This window comes from Pituophis catenifer, unplaced genomic scaffold (genome assembly GCF_029215685.1).
Source record: "Pituophis catenifer annectens isolate HBS135680 unplaced genomic scaffold, rPitCat1.0.hap2 SCAF_1, whole genome shotgun sequence".
In the NCBI taxonomy this organism is placed as follows: Eukaryota; Metazoa; Chordata; class Lepidosauria; order Squamata; family Colubridae; genus Pituophis; species Pituophis catenifer.
The window spans coordinates 39,689,585-39,711,909 of NW_027256881.1; the positions used below are offsets into that span (position 1 = coordinate 39,689,585).

At 42.4% G+C, this 22,325-nt stretch overlaps 1 protein-coding gene across 2 annotated transcripts in view; it reads left to right on the plus strand.

Moving 5' to 3' along the window:
- The first annotated feature begins 11,804 nt into the window (after nucleotides 1-11,804).
- Nucleotides 11,805-22,325, plus strand: part of SRF (serum response factor) — a 96,409-nt gene continuing 85,888 nt past the window's right edge. For both annotated transcript variants that reach the window (XM_070932334.1, XM_070932335.1), the window contains exon 1: nucleotides 11,805-12,432. In XM_070932334.1, the coding sequence (XP_070788435.1) occupies nucleotides 11,911-12,432 (522 nt within the window). In that variant the 5' untranslated portion in view covers nucleotides 11,805-11,910. The remainder of the gene's footprint in view (nucleotides 12,433-22,325) is intronic.

The following is a 22,325-nucleotide window of genomic DNA, read 5'->3' on the forward strand; positions in this document are numbered from 1 at the left end:
TTCTGCTCACAGTTTTGAACTGAAACTCTTTAAGGCAAACCTGTTAAAAGTTTGGGGAAAACTTGTCTTTTTACTGCATGTGTGTATGTGTTTGCACTTCTTTGTTTACTTATTTGCTTACTTACTTGATAGATGTTAGCTAGTTAGCTAGACAGCTAGATAGATAAAAGAGAGAAAGAGAGATGACAGATAGTCTAGTTGTTAGCAATGTTAAAGTACTGCAGGGATGTCTGAGTTCAAATTACTACTAGGTCACCAAATTCAGTAAATCTACTCTTTAGTTTTCTCTTTCTTCTTTCTTTGTATTTTCTGTGCAATGCTATTTCAAAGAAGTTTCCCATTTTTCTGCAGAAATCCTAAAGCTCACCTCTGGGCATCTGTGAAGATATTGAATTAGACATGCATTTTTCTAGTTTAATCAAACCACATGATTGTCAAGGTGTAGCAGGGCTTTATCTAATTGTGTAATTCAAATATTTTGAATAAGTGTGGGATAGGGATTTCAAGGGACGACATGAAGAGAGCCAACTAACCTGTGTTCTCTTTAAGCTGCAAAGAAGCTAGGCATTCTAACCACATTTACAGTCCAACCAGATGAGTGTGATATGCCATAAATGGAAAAAATAGGAGGGAATGAGATACATAAGAGCAGAAGATGCCTGAAGGCAAGGAGTAACTTTGTGAAGGTTTCAAAATTGTTTTGCAAATTAATTGAGCAGCAATACATATCAACTGCTTTGCTTGCCTGAACTGTCAGCCAGCTTAACCTGGGGCAGATTTCCTTCCCAACTTGAACTGCAATAATTACGAGTTTGTCTGTGGTAGTTAAAACAAACAAGACAACTTCAACTGGCTGCTAATGTGTGATGGAACTATTTTCTTGTGTAGCTCTATGACAAAAAAAGAAATGAAGGCCGCCTCGGTGCATAACCGGAAACTCTCAGTTACAGTTAGGTTGTAAATAAATGCAGGATCCCCAACATTTTTTCTCTCCCAATTTAATCCTATTGCATACTTTTGATTCTAATTAATTTGAATTCCCCATCTGAGAAGAACAGAGCTTACAGCAAGTGGGAGGCAATCTGAGCTGATGGTGACAGGGCAACATCTTCCCCTGAGGCCTATTCTTGATAAAATTGGTGGGCCAACAGCAGTATTTCAGTTGCTCTGAATGTTCTTCATGGTTGAAGCTCTCAAGTAGACACTCTTCATTCTGTCCACTGTCCTCTTCTAAGCAAAAGGGATGAAAAGCAATTGCTCCCTATCTCCTGCCATGAAAGACTGATGCAAGGAGGCCATACCTCATTACAGCTAAAGCCTTTTCAGCTTTCAACACATGAGGGCTTTGGGTGGGGTTCATTCATGAACTATCCTTCTGAACATGTCAATTTCATTCATTGAGTACAAAATGTATCTCGTATTAGTAAATCCAATGAAACAGGAAGGCAAGGACTTTGCCCTACTTTAGGGCAATGAATTATTAAATTGACAAAGATGAATTGTCAAGTAATTATGCATCCTGTAAAATACTTCTTTTTGTCTACCTTGAACCAACTGTAAACACCACTGTCAAAACACTATAGGATGAAGGTTAGTATAGGAATGATTTGATTTGCAATAATCTTTGGATTGAAGAAATGGAATTTATGTCTATGAATATTTTTTTCACCAGACACTGTAGAACAAAAGGATTGGAAATCTTGAACTCATATTTCCACTGTATATAGTTATATTTAATCTTTGGATTTACTATTCAGTAGTACTTAATTCATAATGTATATAAATTATATTCATTTCCAGCATTTTAAGACCACCAGTTAATAATATATTCCCTGAACAATGTATGGAGTTATTTGGGAAGGGCAACATAAAAGGTAAAATGTAAAAATATACTAGCAATCTTTTTTTTTTTTAGATACTGGGGCCCTTGTGAAATTATACATGCCTAAATAGGGAAATACATAAACATGTAGTGCCTTAGTCTTGAGTTAGCCTTATTCCTGATATCTCATAAGACTTCAGGGCTTTTGTCTAGAAGTCTGTAAGATTTCAGCACCCTTGACTAAATTCAGTTGAAGATGATAAAATCGTATGAGATTTAACAATCCTATATATGAGTTTTTAGCCATAAATAAAACGTTATTAAAATTAGGGATCTTTCAAATTCAAAATGCAACAGTAATGCTATGAACATGATGCCCATCATTTTGCTACTCCTTAAAAAATAACGTTGTAAAAAATTAAAGCCAATAGTGAAAACACCGGTACCCCAAACTTAAAAGTTACGGAAACAAAAAACTTTTCCACCAGCAATAGAAAGATCTTAATGGAGATGTCAGAGACATCTGAAAAGGCCCTTTCCCCAGCAACAACATCTAATTCTTTTTTTGAATGCAGTGAGGGAGAGCCTCTACAAATGCTCTGAGTGTCTGAGTAGGCTCACACAGAAGGAGGCTAACTGATTAAAACTTTATGACAGTCAATAATCAGTTAATCAAACACACTCGCGTTTCATGAGCAAGAAACTAAAAACAAATCCTTGGGGCTTAAATATGGTTTATACAGGAAATGATGCATAAATTTCACATTTAATCCTATTAATGGAGAAAGATTTTAAATGCAATTATTTATCTGATGGCATAGTAGTCTGTAGACAAGTTTGCAAAACTGTCCCCCTCTATCGATGATTTCTATGTTATGAGCTGGTAAGATCTTCATTATAGAATAAATCTGAATGGCCTAGAAGCTTTCTCATTGATTTTCTGCATGTCATGATAAAAAAGCAATGCAAAAAAAAAATACACTCAACAGTACGCTGACGACACCCAGCTGTACATCTCCACCCCGGATCACCCCAACGATGCCCCTGAAGTGATGTCCCGGTGCCTGGAGGCCGTGCGGATCTGGATGGGGAGGAACAGGCTCAGGCTCAACCCATCCAAGACTGAGTGGCTGTGGTTTCCGACGTCCCGATATAGTCAGTTGACGCCATCTCTGACTATTGGGGGCGAATCACTGGCCCCCACGGAGAGGGTTCGCAACTTGGGCGTCCTCCTGGATTCACGGCTGTCTTTAGAAGAGCACTTGACGGCCGTGACCGGGAGGATTTTCTATCAGGTTCGCCTGATTCGCCAGTTGCATCCCTTTCTGGATCGGGACTCGTTACGCACAGTCACTCATGCCCTCGTCACCTCCCGCCTGGACTATTGTAATGCTCTCTACATGGGGCTCCCCTTGAGGAGCACCCGGAGGCTCCAACTGGCGCAGAGTGCGGCCGCGCGGGTGGTAATGGGAGCGTCATGGCGCTCCCATGTGACACCTCTCCTGCGCGAGCTGCACTGGCTCCCGGTGGTCTTCCGGGTGCGCTTCAAGGTTTTGGTTACCACCTTTAAAGCGCTCCATGGCTTAGGACCTGGTTATTTACGGGACCGCCTACTACCACCAATAGCCTCCCACCGGCCAGTACGCTCTCATAGAGAGGGACTCCTCCGGGTGCCGTCAGCCAAACAATGTCGGCTGGCGACCCCTAGGGGGAGAGCCTTCTCTGTGGGGGCACCTACCGTCTGGAATGAGCTCCCCCCAGAGATACGGAGGATCCCGGATCTGCGCACCTTCCGCCGCGCTGTGAAAACTCTTTTATTCCATCAAGCAGGCTTGGCCTAATCTCCTCCCTCTTTTAATATATAAATTTTAAATCTGTTCTTAAATTATTGGGGTGTTTTAATTTGTCTGGGCCAAAAAATGATTTAATTCGATTTTAACTGGTTTTTTAAATTTTTGTATTTATGTATCTTATTGCTTGGCTGTTCACCGCCCTGAGTCCTTCGGGAGTAGGGCGGTATACAAATCAAATAAAACATAAAACAAAAAACAAAAACAGATCAAAAAGCTTTCGTATTATGTTCAGAAAAAATATTGTAGCACATTTCCCTTTTAAAATGCTATGGGAGGACATAAAATCATAGTAATGAAAATGCTCTCATATAAAAGATTTGAATTTTTTTTCAATTTTATCTTTGACTTTTCTGTCACTGAGTTGATTTACATATCAGTGTCAGTCAAGTCAAGACAGTCAAGTTTCATTATGGCTTTTCCTTCTGAGAACCTAGCAATAAACAAGAATGATGGGTCAATACCAGCAGAACTCAGTTTCCACTTAAGGCCTGTTTCTCTGATGGCTTTGGGGTGGAGTTCCATCAGTAGGCTGATGATACTCAGCTGTACATCTCCACCCCAGGCCACCCTAACGATGCCCTTGAAGTGATGTCCCGGTGCCTGGAGGCCGTACGAGCCTGGATGTGGAGAAACAGGCTCCGACTCAACCCTTCCAAGACCAAGTGGCTGTGGCTTCCAGCATCCCAATATAGCCAGCTGGTGCCATTGCTGGTTATTGGGGGCGAATCAGTGGCCCCCACGGAAAGGGCTTGCAACTTGGGCGTCCTCCTGGATACACGGCTGTTTTTAGAAGAGCATATGACGGCCAGGGGGGCTTTTTATCAGGTCCGCCTGCTACGCCAGTTGCGTCCCTTTCTAGATCGGGACTCCCTACGCACGGTCACTCAGGCACTCGTCACTTCTCGCCTGGACTACTGCAATGCTCTCTACATGGGCTCCCCTTGCAGTGTACTCGAAGGCTCCAGTTGGTCCAGAATGCGGCCGCGCAGAGGATTATGGGAGCGACGGGGCGCTCCCATGTGACACCTCTCCTGCGCGAGCTGCACTGGCTTCCTGTGGTCTTCCGGGTGCGCTTCAAGGTGTTGGTGACCACCTTTAAAGCTCTCCATGGCTTAGGGCCGGGGTATCTATGAGACTGCCTTCTGCCACCAATAGCCTCCCACCGGCCAGTTCGCTCGCACAGAGAGGGCCTCCTCAGGGTGCCGTCGGCCAGACAATGTTGGCTGGCGACCCCCAGGGGGAGAGCCTTCTCTGTGGTGGCACCTGCCCGCTGCAACGACCTACCCCCAGAGATATGCACGATACCAGATCTCCGAACTTTTCGTTGGGCCCTGAAAACACATCTATTTCATCTAGCCGGGCTGGCTTGATCCCATCCTTGCGGTTTTAATTTGTAATTGGTTTTAACTGGGTTGTTTTAAATTGATGGCCAAAATTATTTAATGTCTTTTAAACTGCTTTTAAATTTTATATGTTGTGTTTTACCGTGGCTGTTCACCGCCCTGAGTCCTATTGGAGAAGGGCGGTATACAAATTAAATGAATAAAATAAAATAAAATAAAATAAAATAAAATAAAATAAAATAAAATAAAATAAAATAAAATAAAATAAAAGTAATAATATCAAGGGAAATTAACTTTGCAAGATGAATTCTTAATCTAAGTCAGTAGTTACATAGTCAATCACTTTCACTTACTGTATATTAAATTCTATTTTGCATAGTGATAGTCCCATCTCTTGATCATGGGAATAGTTGGACTGTCTATCAGCCTGGCCAGCTACACAACCCCTTCCCTCCCAACTTTCTTATGACTTCTTCAATAGAGCTGGAGCTGTCAGAGTCCATGTCGCTTCCCAAGTAACAGTTGAGAATGACTGTGTTCAAAATACTTCAACAGCTGCTGGAACAAAATGACCACATTTTGGAATAGCACCTCTGAGCAGGCTTTTATATGCTCCTTGTGGGTCCATCTTTTACCAATATTATATTTTAAAATGCTGACTTATCTAGTCTTGTGATAATTTAAACACAGCCTCATTTTCTAATTTATCTTCCCTTCTTCCTTCCCTTTCCTTTCTCCTTTCCTTTCCTTTCCTTCCCTTTTGCAAAAGTCATAAGTTTTGGTGTTCTGGTAATTTAGTCATCCCCAAACACAGTAAGTAACTGGAAAGTTTTTTTTAAAGACCAATAGCAGTTTGGGACAATGTCCCTCCATCAGCCATATACAGTAAGAAAATATATTTGAACTCCTTGGAAATGGTAAAGCTGGCTACATCACTAGGGAATTTATATTGGGAGTAAACAGGAGGAAGGTGAGGAAGAAACCTTTATTAAAAAATGTGGTATGAATGCCAGTGATAGTTGCATGTAACTCAACTTCAAAACTTGATGCTAAGGCTTTACATATAAGATGAGCAGCTCATTAAATAAAAAACAAATATCAACTCTTTACATTTGAGATTTACAGAATTGTCTATTATTTCCTCCCTCCCTCTTTTCTTGCCATCCTTTCGCCTAGTAAATCTAGATAATACATACATATTCAGAATGAACAATTGTGTCAGCAAAAAGAAGATAATGGCGTTTCGGGAACAGTTTTTCCACCTATATTTAATGACCGAAAGGATACTAGAAGACAGACACACGATAATAAGATAGCTAGAATATGTTTTGTAACCTTCATATTACTTAAGTTATATATAAATACATATACATTTAATAAAATAAATAATTGGTTTTGCTGTTTTAAAACTTCTGCTTAACACTCTAATAAATGGAAATGTATAATTTTTCCTAGTTTCCAGGAAAAGATAGCTTAAAAAGTTATTTTGAAAGTTTCAGCAGGATTTGATCCCAGTTTAGCTATTATTATTATTATTATTATTATTATTATTATTATTATTATTATTATTACTATTACTATTACTATTACTATTATTATTTAATCTTTAGTGAGATTCACAGCCTTTGAGGCTGGTTAATAGCTCAGCAGCTCAAGTCCTAACCAAGGACCTAGGAACTGTTAAGGTATCGTCGGAGGATGTAAACTGTTCCGAGTAAGGTGGTTTTTTGTAGAGTCAAAATGTTCAAGTCCGGCAAATTTAGAATTTCTAAATAGCGGGGTAGCCCTTTGGGTATTGCTCCAAGGGCTCCAATTACAATCGGGACAACACACAATTTCTTTTTCCACAGTCGCTCAACTTCAATTTGCAAATCCCGGTACTTTGTGATTTTTTCTTGCTGTTTATCTTCAATCCGTGCATCACCAGGTATTGCAATGTCAATAAACCATACTTTTTTCTTTTCAACTATTGTTATGTCAGGTGTGTTGTGGACCAAGTGCCTGTCAGTCTGAATCCTAAAGTCCCACAAGATCTTGAGTTTCTCATTCTCTAAAACTTTCTCAACCTGATGTTCCCAGTGGTTTTTGCTGTACTCAAATCCAAACTTCTGGCACAATTTCCAGTGAATGATCTTAGCAACACGGTCATGGCGTTGTAGGTAGTCAGTTTGTGAAATTTTGCTGCACCCACTGATCAGGTGGTCTATTATTATTATTATTATTATTATTATTATTATTATTATTATTATTATTAAAATTTCTATACCGTCCTTCTCCTTTCGGATTCAGGGTGGTGAACAGCCAAAAATAAAACATTTGTACACAAAAGTTAAAATAGTTTTAAAATAATTAAATAAAGTTTGGCCCATAATTTAAAACATTTCTATTAAAATCAGTATCAGTTTTAAAACCAATATAAAATCAGGCCAGCCCGGCTAACTGAAAAAAATAGGTTTTAAGGGCCAGACGAAAAGTCCGGAGATCTGGGATCACTCATATCTCTGGGGGTAGATTGTTCCAGAGGGTAGGCGCCATCACAGAGAAGGGTCTCCCCCTGGGGGTCGCCAGCCGACATTGTCTGGCTGACGGCACCCTGAGGAGGCCCTCTCTGTGAGAGCGAACTGGCCGGTTGGAGGCAATTGGTGGCAGAAGAGAGAATTATAATTCTGTCTTGATGTTGAATGCAATAGGTCAAGGCTGTCAAACTTGTGGCCGGTGGGCCGAATGCGTCACATGCTAGCCATGCCCACCCCAGCCCCCGGTTTAGTGAAGGGGGGAAAAGTCCCGATATGTCATGTGACGCTGCCATGACGTGTTTGACACCTCTGCAATAGGTGAATATTTAATATAAATATATAAATATAAAATAAGTACATATATTTCTCTAGTAATGGTAAAGTTTATTCATCTTTTGTATGCAATATTTTGAGAGAATTATATTCAATAGAGAGCCAGTTTCTGTAGTGGTTAAGGCATGAGGCTAGAAACCAGGAGACAGTGAATTCTAGTCCTGTCATAGCAGTGGTGGGTTTCAATTTTTTTTACTACTGGTTCTGTGGGTGTGGCTTGGTGCGAGTGGCATGGCTTGGAGGGTGTGGCAGGGGAAGGTTACTGTAAAATCTCCATTCCCACTCCACTCCAGGGGAAGGATACTGCAAAATCCCCATTTCATCCCGATCAGCTGGGACTTGGGAGGCAGAGAATAGATGGGGGTAGGGCCTGTCAGAATTTTTACTACCAGTTCTCCGAACTACTCAAAATTTCTGCTACCAGTTCTCCAGAATTGGTCAGAACCTGCTGAAACCCACCTTTGTGTCATAGGCATGAAAGCAGTCTGGGTGACCTTGGGCCAATCATTCACTCTCAGCCCAACCTACCTCAGAGTTGTTATGGGAAAAACAGGAAGAGCAAGGAGTGTTAGTTATGTTTGTCGCCTTAAATTATTTGTAAAAATAATAAAGATGAGATTAAAAATATATATTTTATTGATGTTAATGCTCATGGTGGGTCAGAAGTACTGGTTGTGTTGATCCACTTCTCTTTGTGGTTTTACTTACATGAAACATCTTGCAAAAATATTCAGCTGCAGAGCCCAGAGAAGCAACATTTTTATTTCCCATCACACTGCTCTTTAATTGAGGTTTCAAAATCACTATTTTTATTTTGACATATTTACCTGTAATTAACCTGATTGTAGGTGCTTACACAATACTATGAACCAAAGCATGTTAGACTTTTTGGTTAATTTTTGTTTCCTACATCATATAGACGCAATTACTACGGTATCAGTGGTGGGTTGCTATCGATTCACCCCCGATCGGGCAAATCGGTAGTGGCAGCGGTGGCAGGCTCCACCCGCCCAGATGCTTCTGCGCATGTGCAGAAGCATTGTGCACGCGCACGAGCGTACCGGTAGCAAACTAAATTGAAACCCACTACTGTACGGTATATCATTTAAAAGCTGAAACAGCTGCCATCTTGTATTCTTTTAATCTGGATGCTGTTTTTTAGGGTTGTCATAAACCACATTATTCATATAAACATGATCAGCATTACCTGTTATAATTTGAAGGACACAGTAAGTCTGAACATTAAATGAATTTGCAGTAGTGGAAAAAATATAAAAATGGCATATATTCTAAGTGCAAGTGCTTTGGAAACACAGCCCAGGAGTGTTCCAGCATAGAGTATAGTGCCCAAATGAATAAGGTCAGTCACCAGACATAAAATGGTATGATCCATGTACTAGGTTTGGGCTGGGAAGATCTGAGTTCACATACATGAAACAGCATCATGTTCATTGATCAGTTTCAGGCCAGTCACTGTCTAATTTATGTCCCACGATTATGATTATAATGAAGGTAAAATAATACACTCTCTTGGTAGCCAAACCTCTCTGCCACTTAAGAAAAAGGGTCTTTAAAGTAGCGTTTCTCAAGATGTGTGGACTTCAACTCCCAAAACTCCCCAGATATGTATAGCTGGTGAATTCTGGGAGTTGAAGTCCACAGATCTTAAAGTTGCTGAGGCAGACAAACACTGCTCTAGATCTCCCTGCCAACCAGGTTTTTGACACCAGTCAGTTATTACTATTATCAAAAATGGAACTGTTTTGGGTTTTGTATTTTGTTTGTTAGTTTGATTGTGCAACTGCAGGATCTAAGCCCCACATCTTCAGCTTCAATTGATACTGCCGGGTCGTTAGGCCAACTGTATTGATTTCCCTGAGGTACTTTTAATGTTAAAGAACGAACTGCGGCGGATCAGAAGACAATAAAAGCCTCTTCTCAAGTAAATGAGTTTGCAGCAAAATCCGAAGTGCAGCTCCTCCTTTCAACACAGCAGAGGAACCAACGGCAGGCAGAAAGACTCCAAAGGGCGGGAGAGGGCAGTGTGGTCCCCATTCCTCCGCACACTGGCAAGAGAAAAAGGCTGTCACAGAAACAGAAGGTGGTGACAGTACATAACCTGGGGAAATAAATACATCTGACCAGGGGTGAAAGCCAGCAGGTTCTGACAGGTTCTGGAGAACTGGTAGGGGAAATTTTGAGTAGTTCGGAGAACCAGCAAATGCCAGCTTTGGCTGGCCCCAGAGTGGGGTGGGAATGGAGATTTTGCAATATTCTTCCCCCAGGAGTAGAGGGAATGGGGATTTTGCAGTATCCTTCCCCCAGGAGCGGGATGGGAATGGAGATTTTGCAGCATCCTTCCCCTGGAGTGGGGTGGGAATGGAGAGTTTGCAGTATCCTTCCCCCAGGAGTGGGGAGGGAATGGGGATTTTGCAGTATCCTTCCCCTGGAGTGGGGTGGGAATGGAGATTTTGCAGTATCCTTCCCCCAGGAGTGGGGTGGGAATGGGGATTTTGCAGTATCCTTCCCCTGGAGTGGGGTGGGAATGGGGATTTTGCAGTATCCTTCCCCTGCCACGCCCACCGAACCGGTAGTAAAAAAATTTGAATTTCACCCCTGCATCTGAGGTTTACAAAACGTCCAGTGTTAGTAGTTTCCTCCTCCATCAGGAGGAGCCGGTGTGCTGGGCAACTGATGGGACGCCAAAGACCCAAATCTCTCGGAAATACAGATTGCCATTAAGGTAACTCCCGACAGCCTATTTGTTTGCTCTCGCCCTTCCTTGTAGCCGGCGCTTCGCCTCTGCTACCAACCCAGGAGCGGGATCGCCCCCTCGACTGAGCTCGCAACCGATCTGAAACTTCTCTCCACAAACGGGTCGCTCGGAGTTCCCGCTAGTTAATTCCTCAATCGAGCAGAGACGGAAGGGGTCGCCCGCTCCCCAAAACTCCAGCACGTGGCCCTCCAAAGGCAGAAAAGCGAGCCAGCCCCAAGGCGGGAGGGTCGAGAGACACGCCCGGGCTAAGATCCCCTTCGCGCCAGTCAAAGGTTTTGGGCTTCAGCGCCTTGTTCTCACCCCCTCTCGGATGTGTGTGTGTGTGGGGGGGGGGGAGTTGTCGTCAGCAGGTAACTTCCGCGAGCGCCGCCGATCCTCTGCACTCCCGTCCTTTCCTTTTCAATCGGCGGCGGCTGAACCGCAGAATTTCCGGGAACCGCCGCATTCCTGCTCTTTGCAAGTCCCAGAATCCGTCCCGGCTTCACCGAGTTTGACGCATACTTATGGGAGAGGAGTGGGGGGGGGGGCGATCAGTCCGACTTTCTGTCAGCTCTCGGCTCCGAGCCGTTTCGAGCCTCCTCAACCTGGAAGGAACCCTCCAGATGGGGACTACTATCCCTATAACCCCCGCGCCCGGGCCAATGACGGTTCTCTCTGGAGAAAAACGAAAGGCGATAGGTTGGGAGAAGGTTGGGTTTTTCCCGTTCTGTGGCTCAATCGGCTCACCGGATCTCTTCCTTCTTTCCTTTCCCAACCCCCCCCCCCCCGCCCCCAACCCCAGCGGCTCAGTAGCGATCATCTGAGGCTCTCTTTTGAAGCCAGCAGGCTCCTTTCCCTTTAAGAGCTGCGCCTCAGGGTGACGTCTCAACGAACGCAGCTCTTTTGGAATGTATGCAAATGAGCCCTTATGTCTTCGACCAACGAGAACCCTAGCCCGGTCCCCTACAGCCAACGGCGTCCAAGCGCTGCTAGGGGGCGGCCAATAGATGCAAAGCGCCGGCTCTCACCATATAAGGAGCGTCCTCGCCATAAAAGGCAACATTGTATCGCTTTATATGGGGGAAAGATAGCGGAGGGGGGGGAAGGGGGTGCCCCGGGCCGGCGCGGATCCTGACTCCGGTGTGAGGCAGCGGCTAGGAAGGCGGGCGGAGGCTGGGGAGAGGCGAGGGGGCCGGGTCGGAGCAGCCGGCGCTCGGGCCCATGGCAGGGCCGGTCTGACCCGACGCGTTAGCCCCACTTGGAAGGAAGAGGTGGCGGCACCGGCACTATGTTACCCAGCCAGGCCGGGGCAGGGAACGGCGCTCCCGCCTTGGCCCGTAGTGCGGTCATGGGCATGGCGCGGACCTCCTCCGGGCGGCCAGGTGCCGGGCTTCCCCGTGGGGCGAACGGCGGCGGTGCTGCTGCAGGAGTCCGCGGGCCCGGCAACGGGACAGGCCCTCCTAGCGGCCAGGGGACGATCGGCGGTCGCTTCGAGCGGGATGTAAGCGCGGCGGCGGCGGCGGGCAGCGGCAGCGAAGGCGATTCGGACTCGGCCGAAGATGAGGAGTTGGTGGGCGAGCGCCGCGGCATCAAGCGGACTTTGGGTGACATGGAACTGGGGGTGGGGGGCACGGAGGCGGTGGCCGCGGCGGCAGCGGCCGGGGCTTACGGCGGAGTGAGCGGGGCCGTGAGCGGCGCCAAACCCGGCAAGAAGACCCGCGGCCGGGTCAAGATCAAGATGGAATTTATCGACAACAAGCTGCGACGCTACACCACGTTCAGCAAGAGGAAGACGGGCATCATGAAGAAGGTAGACCGCGGTCGGGGCGTTGGGGGGTGGGGGAGGGAAGGGAAGCGGGCTGCCTCCCAGGATGGCCGTGCAAAAGGAGAGGGCGATCGGAGTCGGTGCGGGGGCTCTGAATGAAAAGGGGGCAACGGGGTCTTTGGCGGGCGAAAAAAGAAAAGTGCCGGAGCCCAAAGCTGCTTCCTCGGCCGCCAGTCCCTTCAACGCGGCGCCTGGGATGCGGGAGCGCTCTTTAACCCGCTTGGGAGAACTGCTCTGAACTCCACGTGTTCTCCTGACATTTGCAGCAACGGCGGCCAGTTTCGACTTGCTTGTCCGGTGCAGCGCTGCCTCTCCCGAAGGATCGGGCTAGTATTGATACCGGAAGGGAAGACAGACACGGGCCTACCTATCAGCCGCTTTCGCGCCGGAAAGGCACGCCCCATTCCGGCCCGGATTCAGCTCGAGGCAGACCCTCGCGGGGAGACAGAGAGAGAGAGAGAGATCCTTAGTTTAAATACAGCAAAAAGGCGATAAGGGGGAAACGCTGCCCTCCTTTAGCCCTGGGTGCACCAGGAGTCTCGGTTCCGAGTTAAGCCCGTTCCGTTGGCCTGTCCTACACAAGAACCGAGCTCACTTCTCACCCCTCTCTGGGCTCAAGCCGGGAAACTTGGGCAACGGCTGTAGAGACCCGAGTTTCCATTGAGATGTAAGGCTTGTGGTTCTTTCTGAGTATAAAGGGGAAGAATGACCGGCACGTTGGAAATGCAGCAGATCCATCGATCTGTAGGGAGGGAATGAATGCTAAGCATGTGTCCAAACCGGTACCCTCACTGGTTCTTTAATTTACCTGTCAAATAGAATTTCACTGGATTAATGTTGAAGATAACTTTGATCAGACCTGCAACTTTGTTTTGTTCAAGGAACACTACTACCGGATCAGAGTGCATAGGATTGCAACCTTAGGTGACTAAGGAGTTGAAGTTGCAGTGGGTTCCACTTATTGTAGCTTATGCTTATGTCAGGATGTATTCCAGTATGTTACTAATAGACTTAACAAACATACGTAAAAAAATGATATTCCACTAGACGTTTCTATGTCCAGCTTGATAGAAAATAGTTTTTGTCTAAAGTATAGCTATTGTTGGAACTAGAAAACACTAGTATTTAGTTGACTTTTTACTCTTTGATTGGCTAAATGGTCACCCATAAAACTTTTAGACAATTTAAAAAAAACCCTTCAAATATGATCTTGCGTTTTCTGGAAGTTTGGGGTTATAATCCCAATTACTTGTAGCCAGTAGACAAAGTTCAAGGAATTGACTTTCAGATGTGTAGTGGACTGTAACTCACCAATGGCTATACTAACATTTCTGAAGTTAATTTTATAAATTGATAAATCAGCATGGACACTGAAGAATGTTGATAGCCTTTGGCAATAGTCTGCCTGGCCCAAAACTTTGTTAGATAAAAACATTGCTTAGCCTGCTCCTTGCCAGGAATAGCATAAAAGAATTATATGTGCATATGCATCTCTGTATGCATCCCACAGTAGAATTTGGATCACTTTAATGCTGCAACTGTACTTCTGGGTGCAATTTTAATGAATTCTGAAAATCTAATGTCCAGTGCTTAGTCTGTATTTCTGGGCATTCCTTATTTATACATTTTGGCTCTTACTGTTTATAGTATCTTGGAGACAAAATAAGAATGTATAATCTAGGATTGTCCAAAGTTTTTGGTCTTGTGCAAATCTGATTCCTTATTCAGTTTAATTATCATTGATATTGGCTTCAGCTAAAGCTAAATCATTGTTTAATTAGGGGTTTTTAAACCATAGTTGGCTGAATTCACTTAATGCCAAGCAGCACAATAGTACCAAGACTAAAACTGTTGTTTACAAACCACACTGGTTGAATTCACATTACAGTCTAAATTAAAACCAAATAAAATCATTATAGCTTGGTGGGTTGGTGAAAGATACATTTCTTTGCTGTCATGAAGCCACTTCCTATTCATACCAGGGCTTCTGCCCTTTTTAGAATTTGGAAAGAGACCATAACACTTTGACTGCCCCACTGGATGGAGGTGGGGCTCCAGTATCCAACACTGAACTACTTATAGTCTCTCTGAACTAGGGTAACCCTGATTTTCCCAATATCATTCCCTCTCATGACATTTGAAGATTATTTGGTTGGGAAACTCTAGTTAGCTTATGTTAGAAGCCAGTGAAAAACATCAATTCCATTCATTTATTTTTATTTATCAAATTTATGCATATTTCATTGTTTTATCTCTATACCACCCAGAGATGGGTGGTGTATAAATTTGAGAAATAAATTAAAAAATTAGTAAGATAAAAACATTTTATAATGCTGCATTTATCATTTTGGGTAACCTGGGGATTTTAAAAATCAGCATGCAAATATTTTAAATATTTCATATTGGCTTGTTCATTAAAACAACATTGTATGAGCATAGCCACTGTTCTGTAGTTTGAAAATCATCATTTGTGGCTTACTACATATGCAGCCAGCCATTTGGGGTTGTTCAGATGAACAAAACATGTAGTGTGGCAGTTTTCATCTAGTGTGCTGTGGCACATTGGTGTGCTGCAAAAGATACGCAGGTATCAGCCAGAAGGCTGCTTCCTGTGACTTCACCAGTGGCAGGTTGCCTCCATGTTTTTTCACAAGTCCCAGCAATTAGTGGCATCATGGGACTTCTGGTTTAGTGACACAGAGGTTCCACCTATCAGTTGTGTTCTGTGAGATGAAAAAGATGGAAAACCTCTGGCCTACAGTAGTGTAATATATCAACTCGGCTACAATACATTGTTTCTTATGTTGGGTCAAAAAGTCAGTTGCAGATATTTTATCTTGAGTCAATATTGGTCTTCTCAGTACACACAGTTTAGCCCCATGTTGTGGTGTTGCCAGTCTTAAAATAATGGAAGAGCTGCACATATGCAGCAGCACATATTGGGTCATGATCTTGCATACGACCTGTTGCCTGCAGCCTGACTCAAGAAAGGGTGCAAATTTGTAAAGTCTTGATGCTTTCTTGCCAGGGTGAAGGGAAGACAAATACATCCTTTCTGGGACTGCCCTGAATGACCGACAGTTGGGAGATCTCACGCTGTTGATTAATTTAGCCTTTCAACGTACTTGGGCAGTTTTATTTTAAAAACCAAAATAGTTTCCAAAGCAACTAAAATGATTAGACATAGCTAAGACCCTGTCTGCAAGCTTATGATCTAAAAGAGAAAAAGGAGCGAAGGAAAAGAAAATGCAGGCATTATTTCTCAAAATTTTTGTTCATAGCGAAGACTCAAAACTATTCTTAGAGTCAAATGCTGCTATCAAGGTGGCAAGAGCCACAGGATGGAATAAACTGTAGGAGTATAAAATTCTCGGCCATACTCTAAAATGAGATTGCAATGTCTGTTGGGCTTTAAATGTACTCCATTCACATAATCCTGTTGCTGTTACTAAATTTAAGTGGCTTAAATGTAAAACACAGGCTCCTTAACAACTGAGGCTCCTGGATTCCATGAAAAGCATGAACTCTGGTCCGTAGACTCGTAATCAAATTTTCCATAGACAGCATATGGAAAGCATGAATATAACTTTAATGGGATTTCCAGGAAAAAGCAAATCTGGCTAGTAAATGCTTGAGCATCTACATTCGGCTTTGTTTTTCATGTTAAGTCCTATACAGGCAACAAATGGAATGATGGCTCAGTTGATGGCACTCCTGGGTGACCTTGTCTTAGCTCCGAGGCTAAACAGGGTCAGGCCAAGTTAGTTCTCACCTTAGAGACTACCTGGGAATATAAAGGCTGTCACTTAGACTGGGAAGCTGGGGCCATCTTGAAAGAAGACCATGGAAAGTCGCTTCTGTATTCTGGCCAAGAAAAGTGCATGATGTCACCAGGAATTAAACCTGACTTAAAGAAAAAAAATCTTTTTATATAGCCATAAATTATATGACAAATTATAGAAATCACATTGAATTGCAGCAGAAAAGGAACTACATATTTGTATACAGCTGCATAACAGTACTGGGTGATCTGTCTGACATGTTCACGTTGGCAATTAAACATTTCGGTAGTGAGCTTGTGGATATTCATCCTTGAAGAAGTACCGTAATACCATGGAGAACATACAGATTTTTCAGAACCATTCAAGAGCCCATTTTTCCAGAATGCCATGATTCCTGGTTTTATGTTTGTGTTATAAGTGTGCCCTTGGTTTTTTATTTATTAGATTTGTGTGCCACCTATCTCGTCTAGAGGCAACTAAGTTGCTATGCATAAGCGTATCTCTTGATTTAATTATGCCTGCTTAGGAAACAGTAACAAGTACATAAAAATTGATAATATCTCTGCCTAAAGTATGCAAGTATTAGATTCTGAATCATGATAGCTGTATATTTTTACCCCTGTAACAAACATACAGTGACATAGCCACTACACTATTCCTTTTCAAGGTACACAACATGCAAGGCACAGAACAAAATGAGAAATAGTGGACCAAGGATGTTAAAGGCAAAACATTTTTAAAAAAGGAAAATAACTTTATTTTTTATTTATGCCATCTATTATATCTCTACCTTTTTGCCCTTGCAAACTCTACCTGCTTCTACTACACTATCAGCATGTTTTACCTGTACATTGCCTTTTGTTCTTTAAATGACACTTTCTTTTTTAAGACATGATCAGTCCAATTGAGCCATGATTTTTGCATTTTCCTCCTGACCCCATTCACTCTTCCCTCAATTCCCTTTTTCTATATGATCCAACCACCTCAACATCTCTCAATATGGTTGTTATTTTATATATTTAATCCATATTAACTCAGCACCCATCCATTGTGAAACCAGTCCTATTTTACATACATAATATTTAACCCATTCCTGCTGCTCTCAACTTTATATTTCTTTTATATTTATTGCTTGCTTCATTGCCCAGGAGCATGTCTTATGCCTAGCATTTTTACTTCCATTGACAAATGTGTTCTCTGGCCTGTATAACAGACCACATAGTATACCTTTCTACAATCATTTGTTTGTCTTATGTTTATATGATCTAGTTCCGTGATGGCGAACCTGTGGCACGCGTGCCAGAGGTGGCACGCAGAGCCCTCTCTGTGGGCACGTGCGCCATAGCCAGCTGCTCTTTTGGTTTTCAGCCAGCTGGTCTTTGCAGGTGCCGGAGCACCGGAAAACGGCCTGAAAACAACCAAAAAACAGCCTGAAAATGGCCTGAAAAACGACCCAAAAACAGGCATGCGTGCGCTGGCCAGCTGATCTTCAGGCTTCCAGCGCTTCAGCATGTGCACATGCACCCATGTTCTAGTTTGGGCACTTGATGCTGAAAAGGTTGCCATCACTGATGTAATTATTGGAATATAAGCAACAACCTGCTAGCTTGCAGATAAGAAATCTTAGCTTATGTGTTTGGGGTCAAACTGAGCTTTGGCTTTACTTTGGCTAACATACTGACCAAAATAGGCCCCAAACTACCAATACTTCCTTAAGGGCTAGTACAGACTTGTAGCACATGGCACAGATACAACTACAGCTGATAACTTAGTGGACTCTTTTTCTTTCTTAAATGCAGTGTAAATGTTTCTTTCAAATGAATATAGTTGAAGAATAAAGTCAAGCCAGTATTCCAATGTCACGTTTCTAAGAGTGCTCAAATAGTTGCATTTCGGAAACTATCATTCCCCGTCTAGTAGATATGGGAGTTTTGTTTTGATGGGAAAATGTTGTGAACTTATACAGAATCTCATTTTTGACCTTTATCTCCTGTATAAACAAAAAAAAAGGAAAGGAAAAATTGTTACTATGTAAACACACATACACAGAGTGCAAATTTTATGTAACTGATGTATACCTGTCTAAATGGCATTTAAACCAAGAACAGTTCCAAAATTTTGTCTGAAATACTTTTTTCAAAAAATAAGCATCTTGTGTATTTTTAACTGCTCTGAAATAATTTCTGTTGGCATTTAGTTTCGATGGATAAGTTTGGTAATATTTTATAGGTATTCTCACAAAACTGTTGTTGGGGAGGCTTCCTGTTCCCAAAATGACTGTTATGGATGGTGTTGCTAATTACAAAATATTAATTTACCTGGATGCCCCTTTGTCAGATTTCTCCAGCAACAATCAGGAGGGAGAAGAACCATTATCTCTAAGTACAGCTTAATAGCTTTATTAGAGAAAGGTTTCTTTAAGAACACAAGAAGTTCTACTGCTGTGTTATAGTGCTGTTTTATTTATGGCAGGGCTGTCAATCTCCCAGCCTTTGGGCTGGATGTGTCACGTGCTGGTTTAGCAAAGGGGGAAAAAGTCTTGATAGGTCACGTGACGCCGCTGTGATAACATGAGTTTGACACCCCTGATTTAGGGCATTCCTCTCTGCAAGTTATGTTTACAAAACTCCGCAGTACTAAAATCATGAATTGGGTCCAAATGTTCTGTTTTCTGAAAAGACCTAAAAATCAGTGGGTATTATTTTTATTCTAATGCTTTTTAATATTTGGATCATCTTCAACTAATTTTAAAAAATAATAAAACAATTGAAAAGGACGACCACCAACAGGTACCATAACACAGGTGACAGTTTTTTCAAACAACATGGTAAAGATGAAGAGTAAAGCAGTCACTATATGAAATATAAGACTGGATTGCGACATGATCTGGGTAAAGGTCTGTAAATGGGGTATCATCATCATCACATATGACTACTCCACCCAGAGGAAGATCCAGATTGAAAACCTAAACCAGCCTTCTGCCTGATGTCATTCTAGTGTGCTGGAACCTATTTCCTACCGTTCACAGCCAGCCATGATTGGCTGGAAATAAGGGGAGCTATCAATGAATGTTGGCTGTGACTAGATCACAGTAATGGTAATAGTAGCTGAACTCAGTGGGAGAACAGGACATCGAAGATGGGTGATTTAAGTGAATAGGTATGAGCAGATATATTAAAAGCTGTCCCATATTCAAGCAATTGCTGATAATCAAAAGTTTCTTGTTATGAGTATCGGGTAGCTGTTCTCAAACATTTTGGTCTCGGGACCCCTAACCTTCTTTAAAATTATTGAGGACCTCAAAGAACTTTGGTTTATGTGGGTTAGGTTGATTGATACTTATTGTATTAGAAATTAAAACAGAAAAATTAAAAAAAAATTGACTTTGAGAACCCTCTAAAATCCTGCCTTTGCTTACAGATAGTTCTCATTTAGCAACTGTCTTGTTTAGTAACATTTTGTAGTTACAACAGTGATGAGAAAGCGCACTATGACAGTTTTATTTAGCAATAGCTTTGTACAACAACCAAGTTGAAAGTCCTAATTATGATCACTAATATTCTATCAAATATTGCAGCATTTGCTAGTGATATGGTCAACGCATGTTGTCATTTGTCCCCCTAGACATATTGATAGCCCCCACATTAGGAACTCTTGAACTAAGGCATATTAATGAGGAATGAACCTGAAGCTTGTCTCGTTTATTAACTTCATTATATCTAAATTGGGCCAGTGAATCCTGTTTCATAGATTGACCATTTATTGCATATCTACTATTCTGATTGTTTCCAAAATGTATTTTAATTGTGCTAAAAGGATGGTCCTTTGATTTTGATTACACTTTGATCTTCTCAAATAAACAACTTAGTAGTTTTTATTCAACCTAGAGTCCACCAGGTCTGTGGATATAAAGGGTGGGTAAGACTTATCTAGGGTGTTAGTTGGATGCCAGACCTCCTTGGGCTGCAGGTATGGAGTGAATTATGGTCCAGGCAAATTATTGCATCTCTTGGCCATCCAACCACAAAGATACATTTGTAGAGAACCTCAGGGTAATTCATTCTGATGCGGTACATTGCAGACTCCAGGCAATTCACATGAAATTCTCAGGACAGTTAGTATATTCTAGGAAGCATTGCAAAATGGGAACTGGACTATTATTTGCACCTAGTATTTGTCATTCACCCTTTGCTTTTTTAAAAAATAAAAAAAACCCAACCAAACTGCAAGATTTAGACTGGTGCTGTTGGGAAAAAAATGCATTGTGTGATTGCAAACCTCCATATATTGTCTCCATTTGAGAAACAGATTAATAGTCTTGCTTTGCCCATGCTGATGGTATGAAATGAAGATCATGGCAGCTGTTTCTCTTTGGGACAAAATTGAATAGCTTCTTTTTTCCCCCCTCAGCTGTCCTGCTTTCTGGGTATATTGCTAGAGCTCCCAAGTTCTTACAGTGTGTTGCAGACAGTTTAGCTAAATAAGAATGAAGATGAGTGAAGTTCTTGGATGGGAAGCTCTCTGGACAAAACTCAACCTAGTGTCTGGGGAATAGTGTAAGATGCTATCAAGCAACTGTAGGGAGGTAGCAGCTTCTTGCCATTAGTGGAGTTGGCTTTCTAGAAGTTATTGACCATTGTTCAATAATGAGATCAATGAATAGCAATAGCACTTAGACGTATATACTGCTTCATAGTTCTTTTACAGCGCTCTCTAAGCAGTTTGCAGAGTCAGCATATTGCCCCCAACAATCTGGGTTCTCATTTTACCCACCTCAGAAGGATGGAAGGCTGAGTCAACCTTGAGCCGGTGAGATTTGAACTGCCGAACTGCAGCTAGCAGTCAGCTGAAGTAGCCTGCAGTACTGCACTCTAACCACTGCACCATCTTGGCTCTATGTTGAGAGGTTGCAGTTAAATCCAAGGAAAAGGGGTTGCTCAGCTTTAGGCGTTCAGTGTATTTAAGATGGGGATCTATTTGACCTGAAAGAGCAGCTTGGTGGGATGCTTTTTGATCTTGCCTTTCTCTGGCTCTCCAGGTGGCAGCAGCTGTGAAGAGGATGCAGTGACGTATAAAGCATCTAGAATAGCAGTGGTGATCATTTTTGAGCCATTTGTATCTTGCATGCCTTACTCAGAGGCATCAATACATAATATTGGGATTAGACGGTTGTATTGAATGTTTTGAACTAAAAGCCAGTTGCTTTCCAGAGCAATTCAAAGTGTGGGTTTTCATCTTTAAAGCTATAATTATCTGAAGGCGTGAGCATTTTAAAAGGACCTCATTCAGATAAACCTGTCAAGATGCTAAAATCTGTAAAATTTTAAAGTCTTTAAAATCTTTATCAATTTCTCGTATTAATCTTTAATTTCAGCGCTTATTTTAGTGCCTTCTGGATTGCTTCTAATCTATTAAGCTGCTTTCCTAATACAGGTAGTGCTTCATTTAAAACTATTTGGTTTTGATCATTTGAAGTTAACAGTGGCACTAAAGTGACATGACTGTTTTTCACATAACTGTTGCAGCAACCCATGTTTATGTGATCAAAATGTGGATGCTTGGCAACTGGCATGTATTTATAAAGACTGCAGTGTCCCAGGATCATGTGATTACCTTTTGTGACCTTCTGAAAAGCAAAGTCAACGGGGAAGCCAGATTCACTTAACAACCGGGTTACTAACTTAACTGCAGTGATTCACTTAACAAGTGTGGTGGCAAAGGTTGTAAAAGGGGCAAAATCACTTAACTGTCTTGCTTTGCAACAGACATTTTGAACTCAGTTGTGGTCATAAGTCAAGGACCACCTGTACTGTTAGTCCCACTACAGATAATCCTCAATGACCACAATAGGATGGAAAACCAAATGGAAAATTTGTTAAGTGGAACAGTTAGTGAGGCATCATGTGAGCACACCTGATTTTTACAATCTTTTTTGCTGCTGTTAAACAAATGGCTCATGGTTGTTAAGTGAGACATCACATGGCTATGATTTGTGACTTCTTCCTGGCTTCCCTGGTAACTTTACTTGTTGAAAGCTGGCTGAGAAGGTCAAAAAAAAAAAAAAAAGATTACATGACCACAGGATGCTGCAATCAT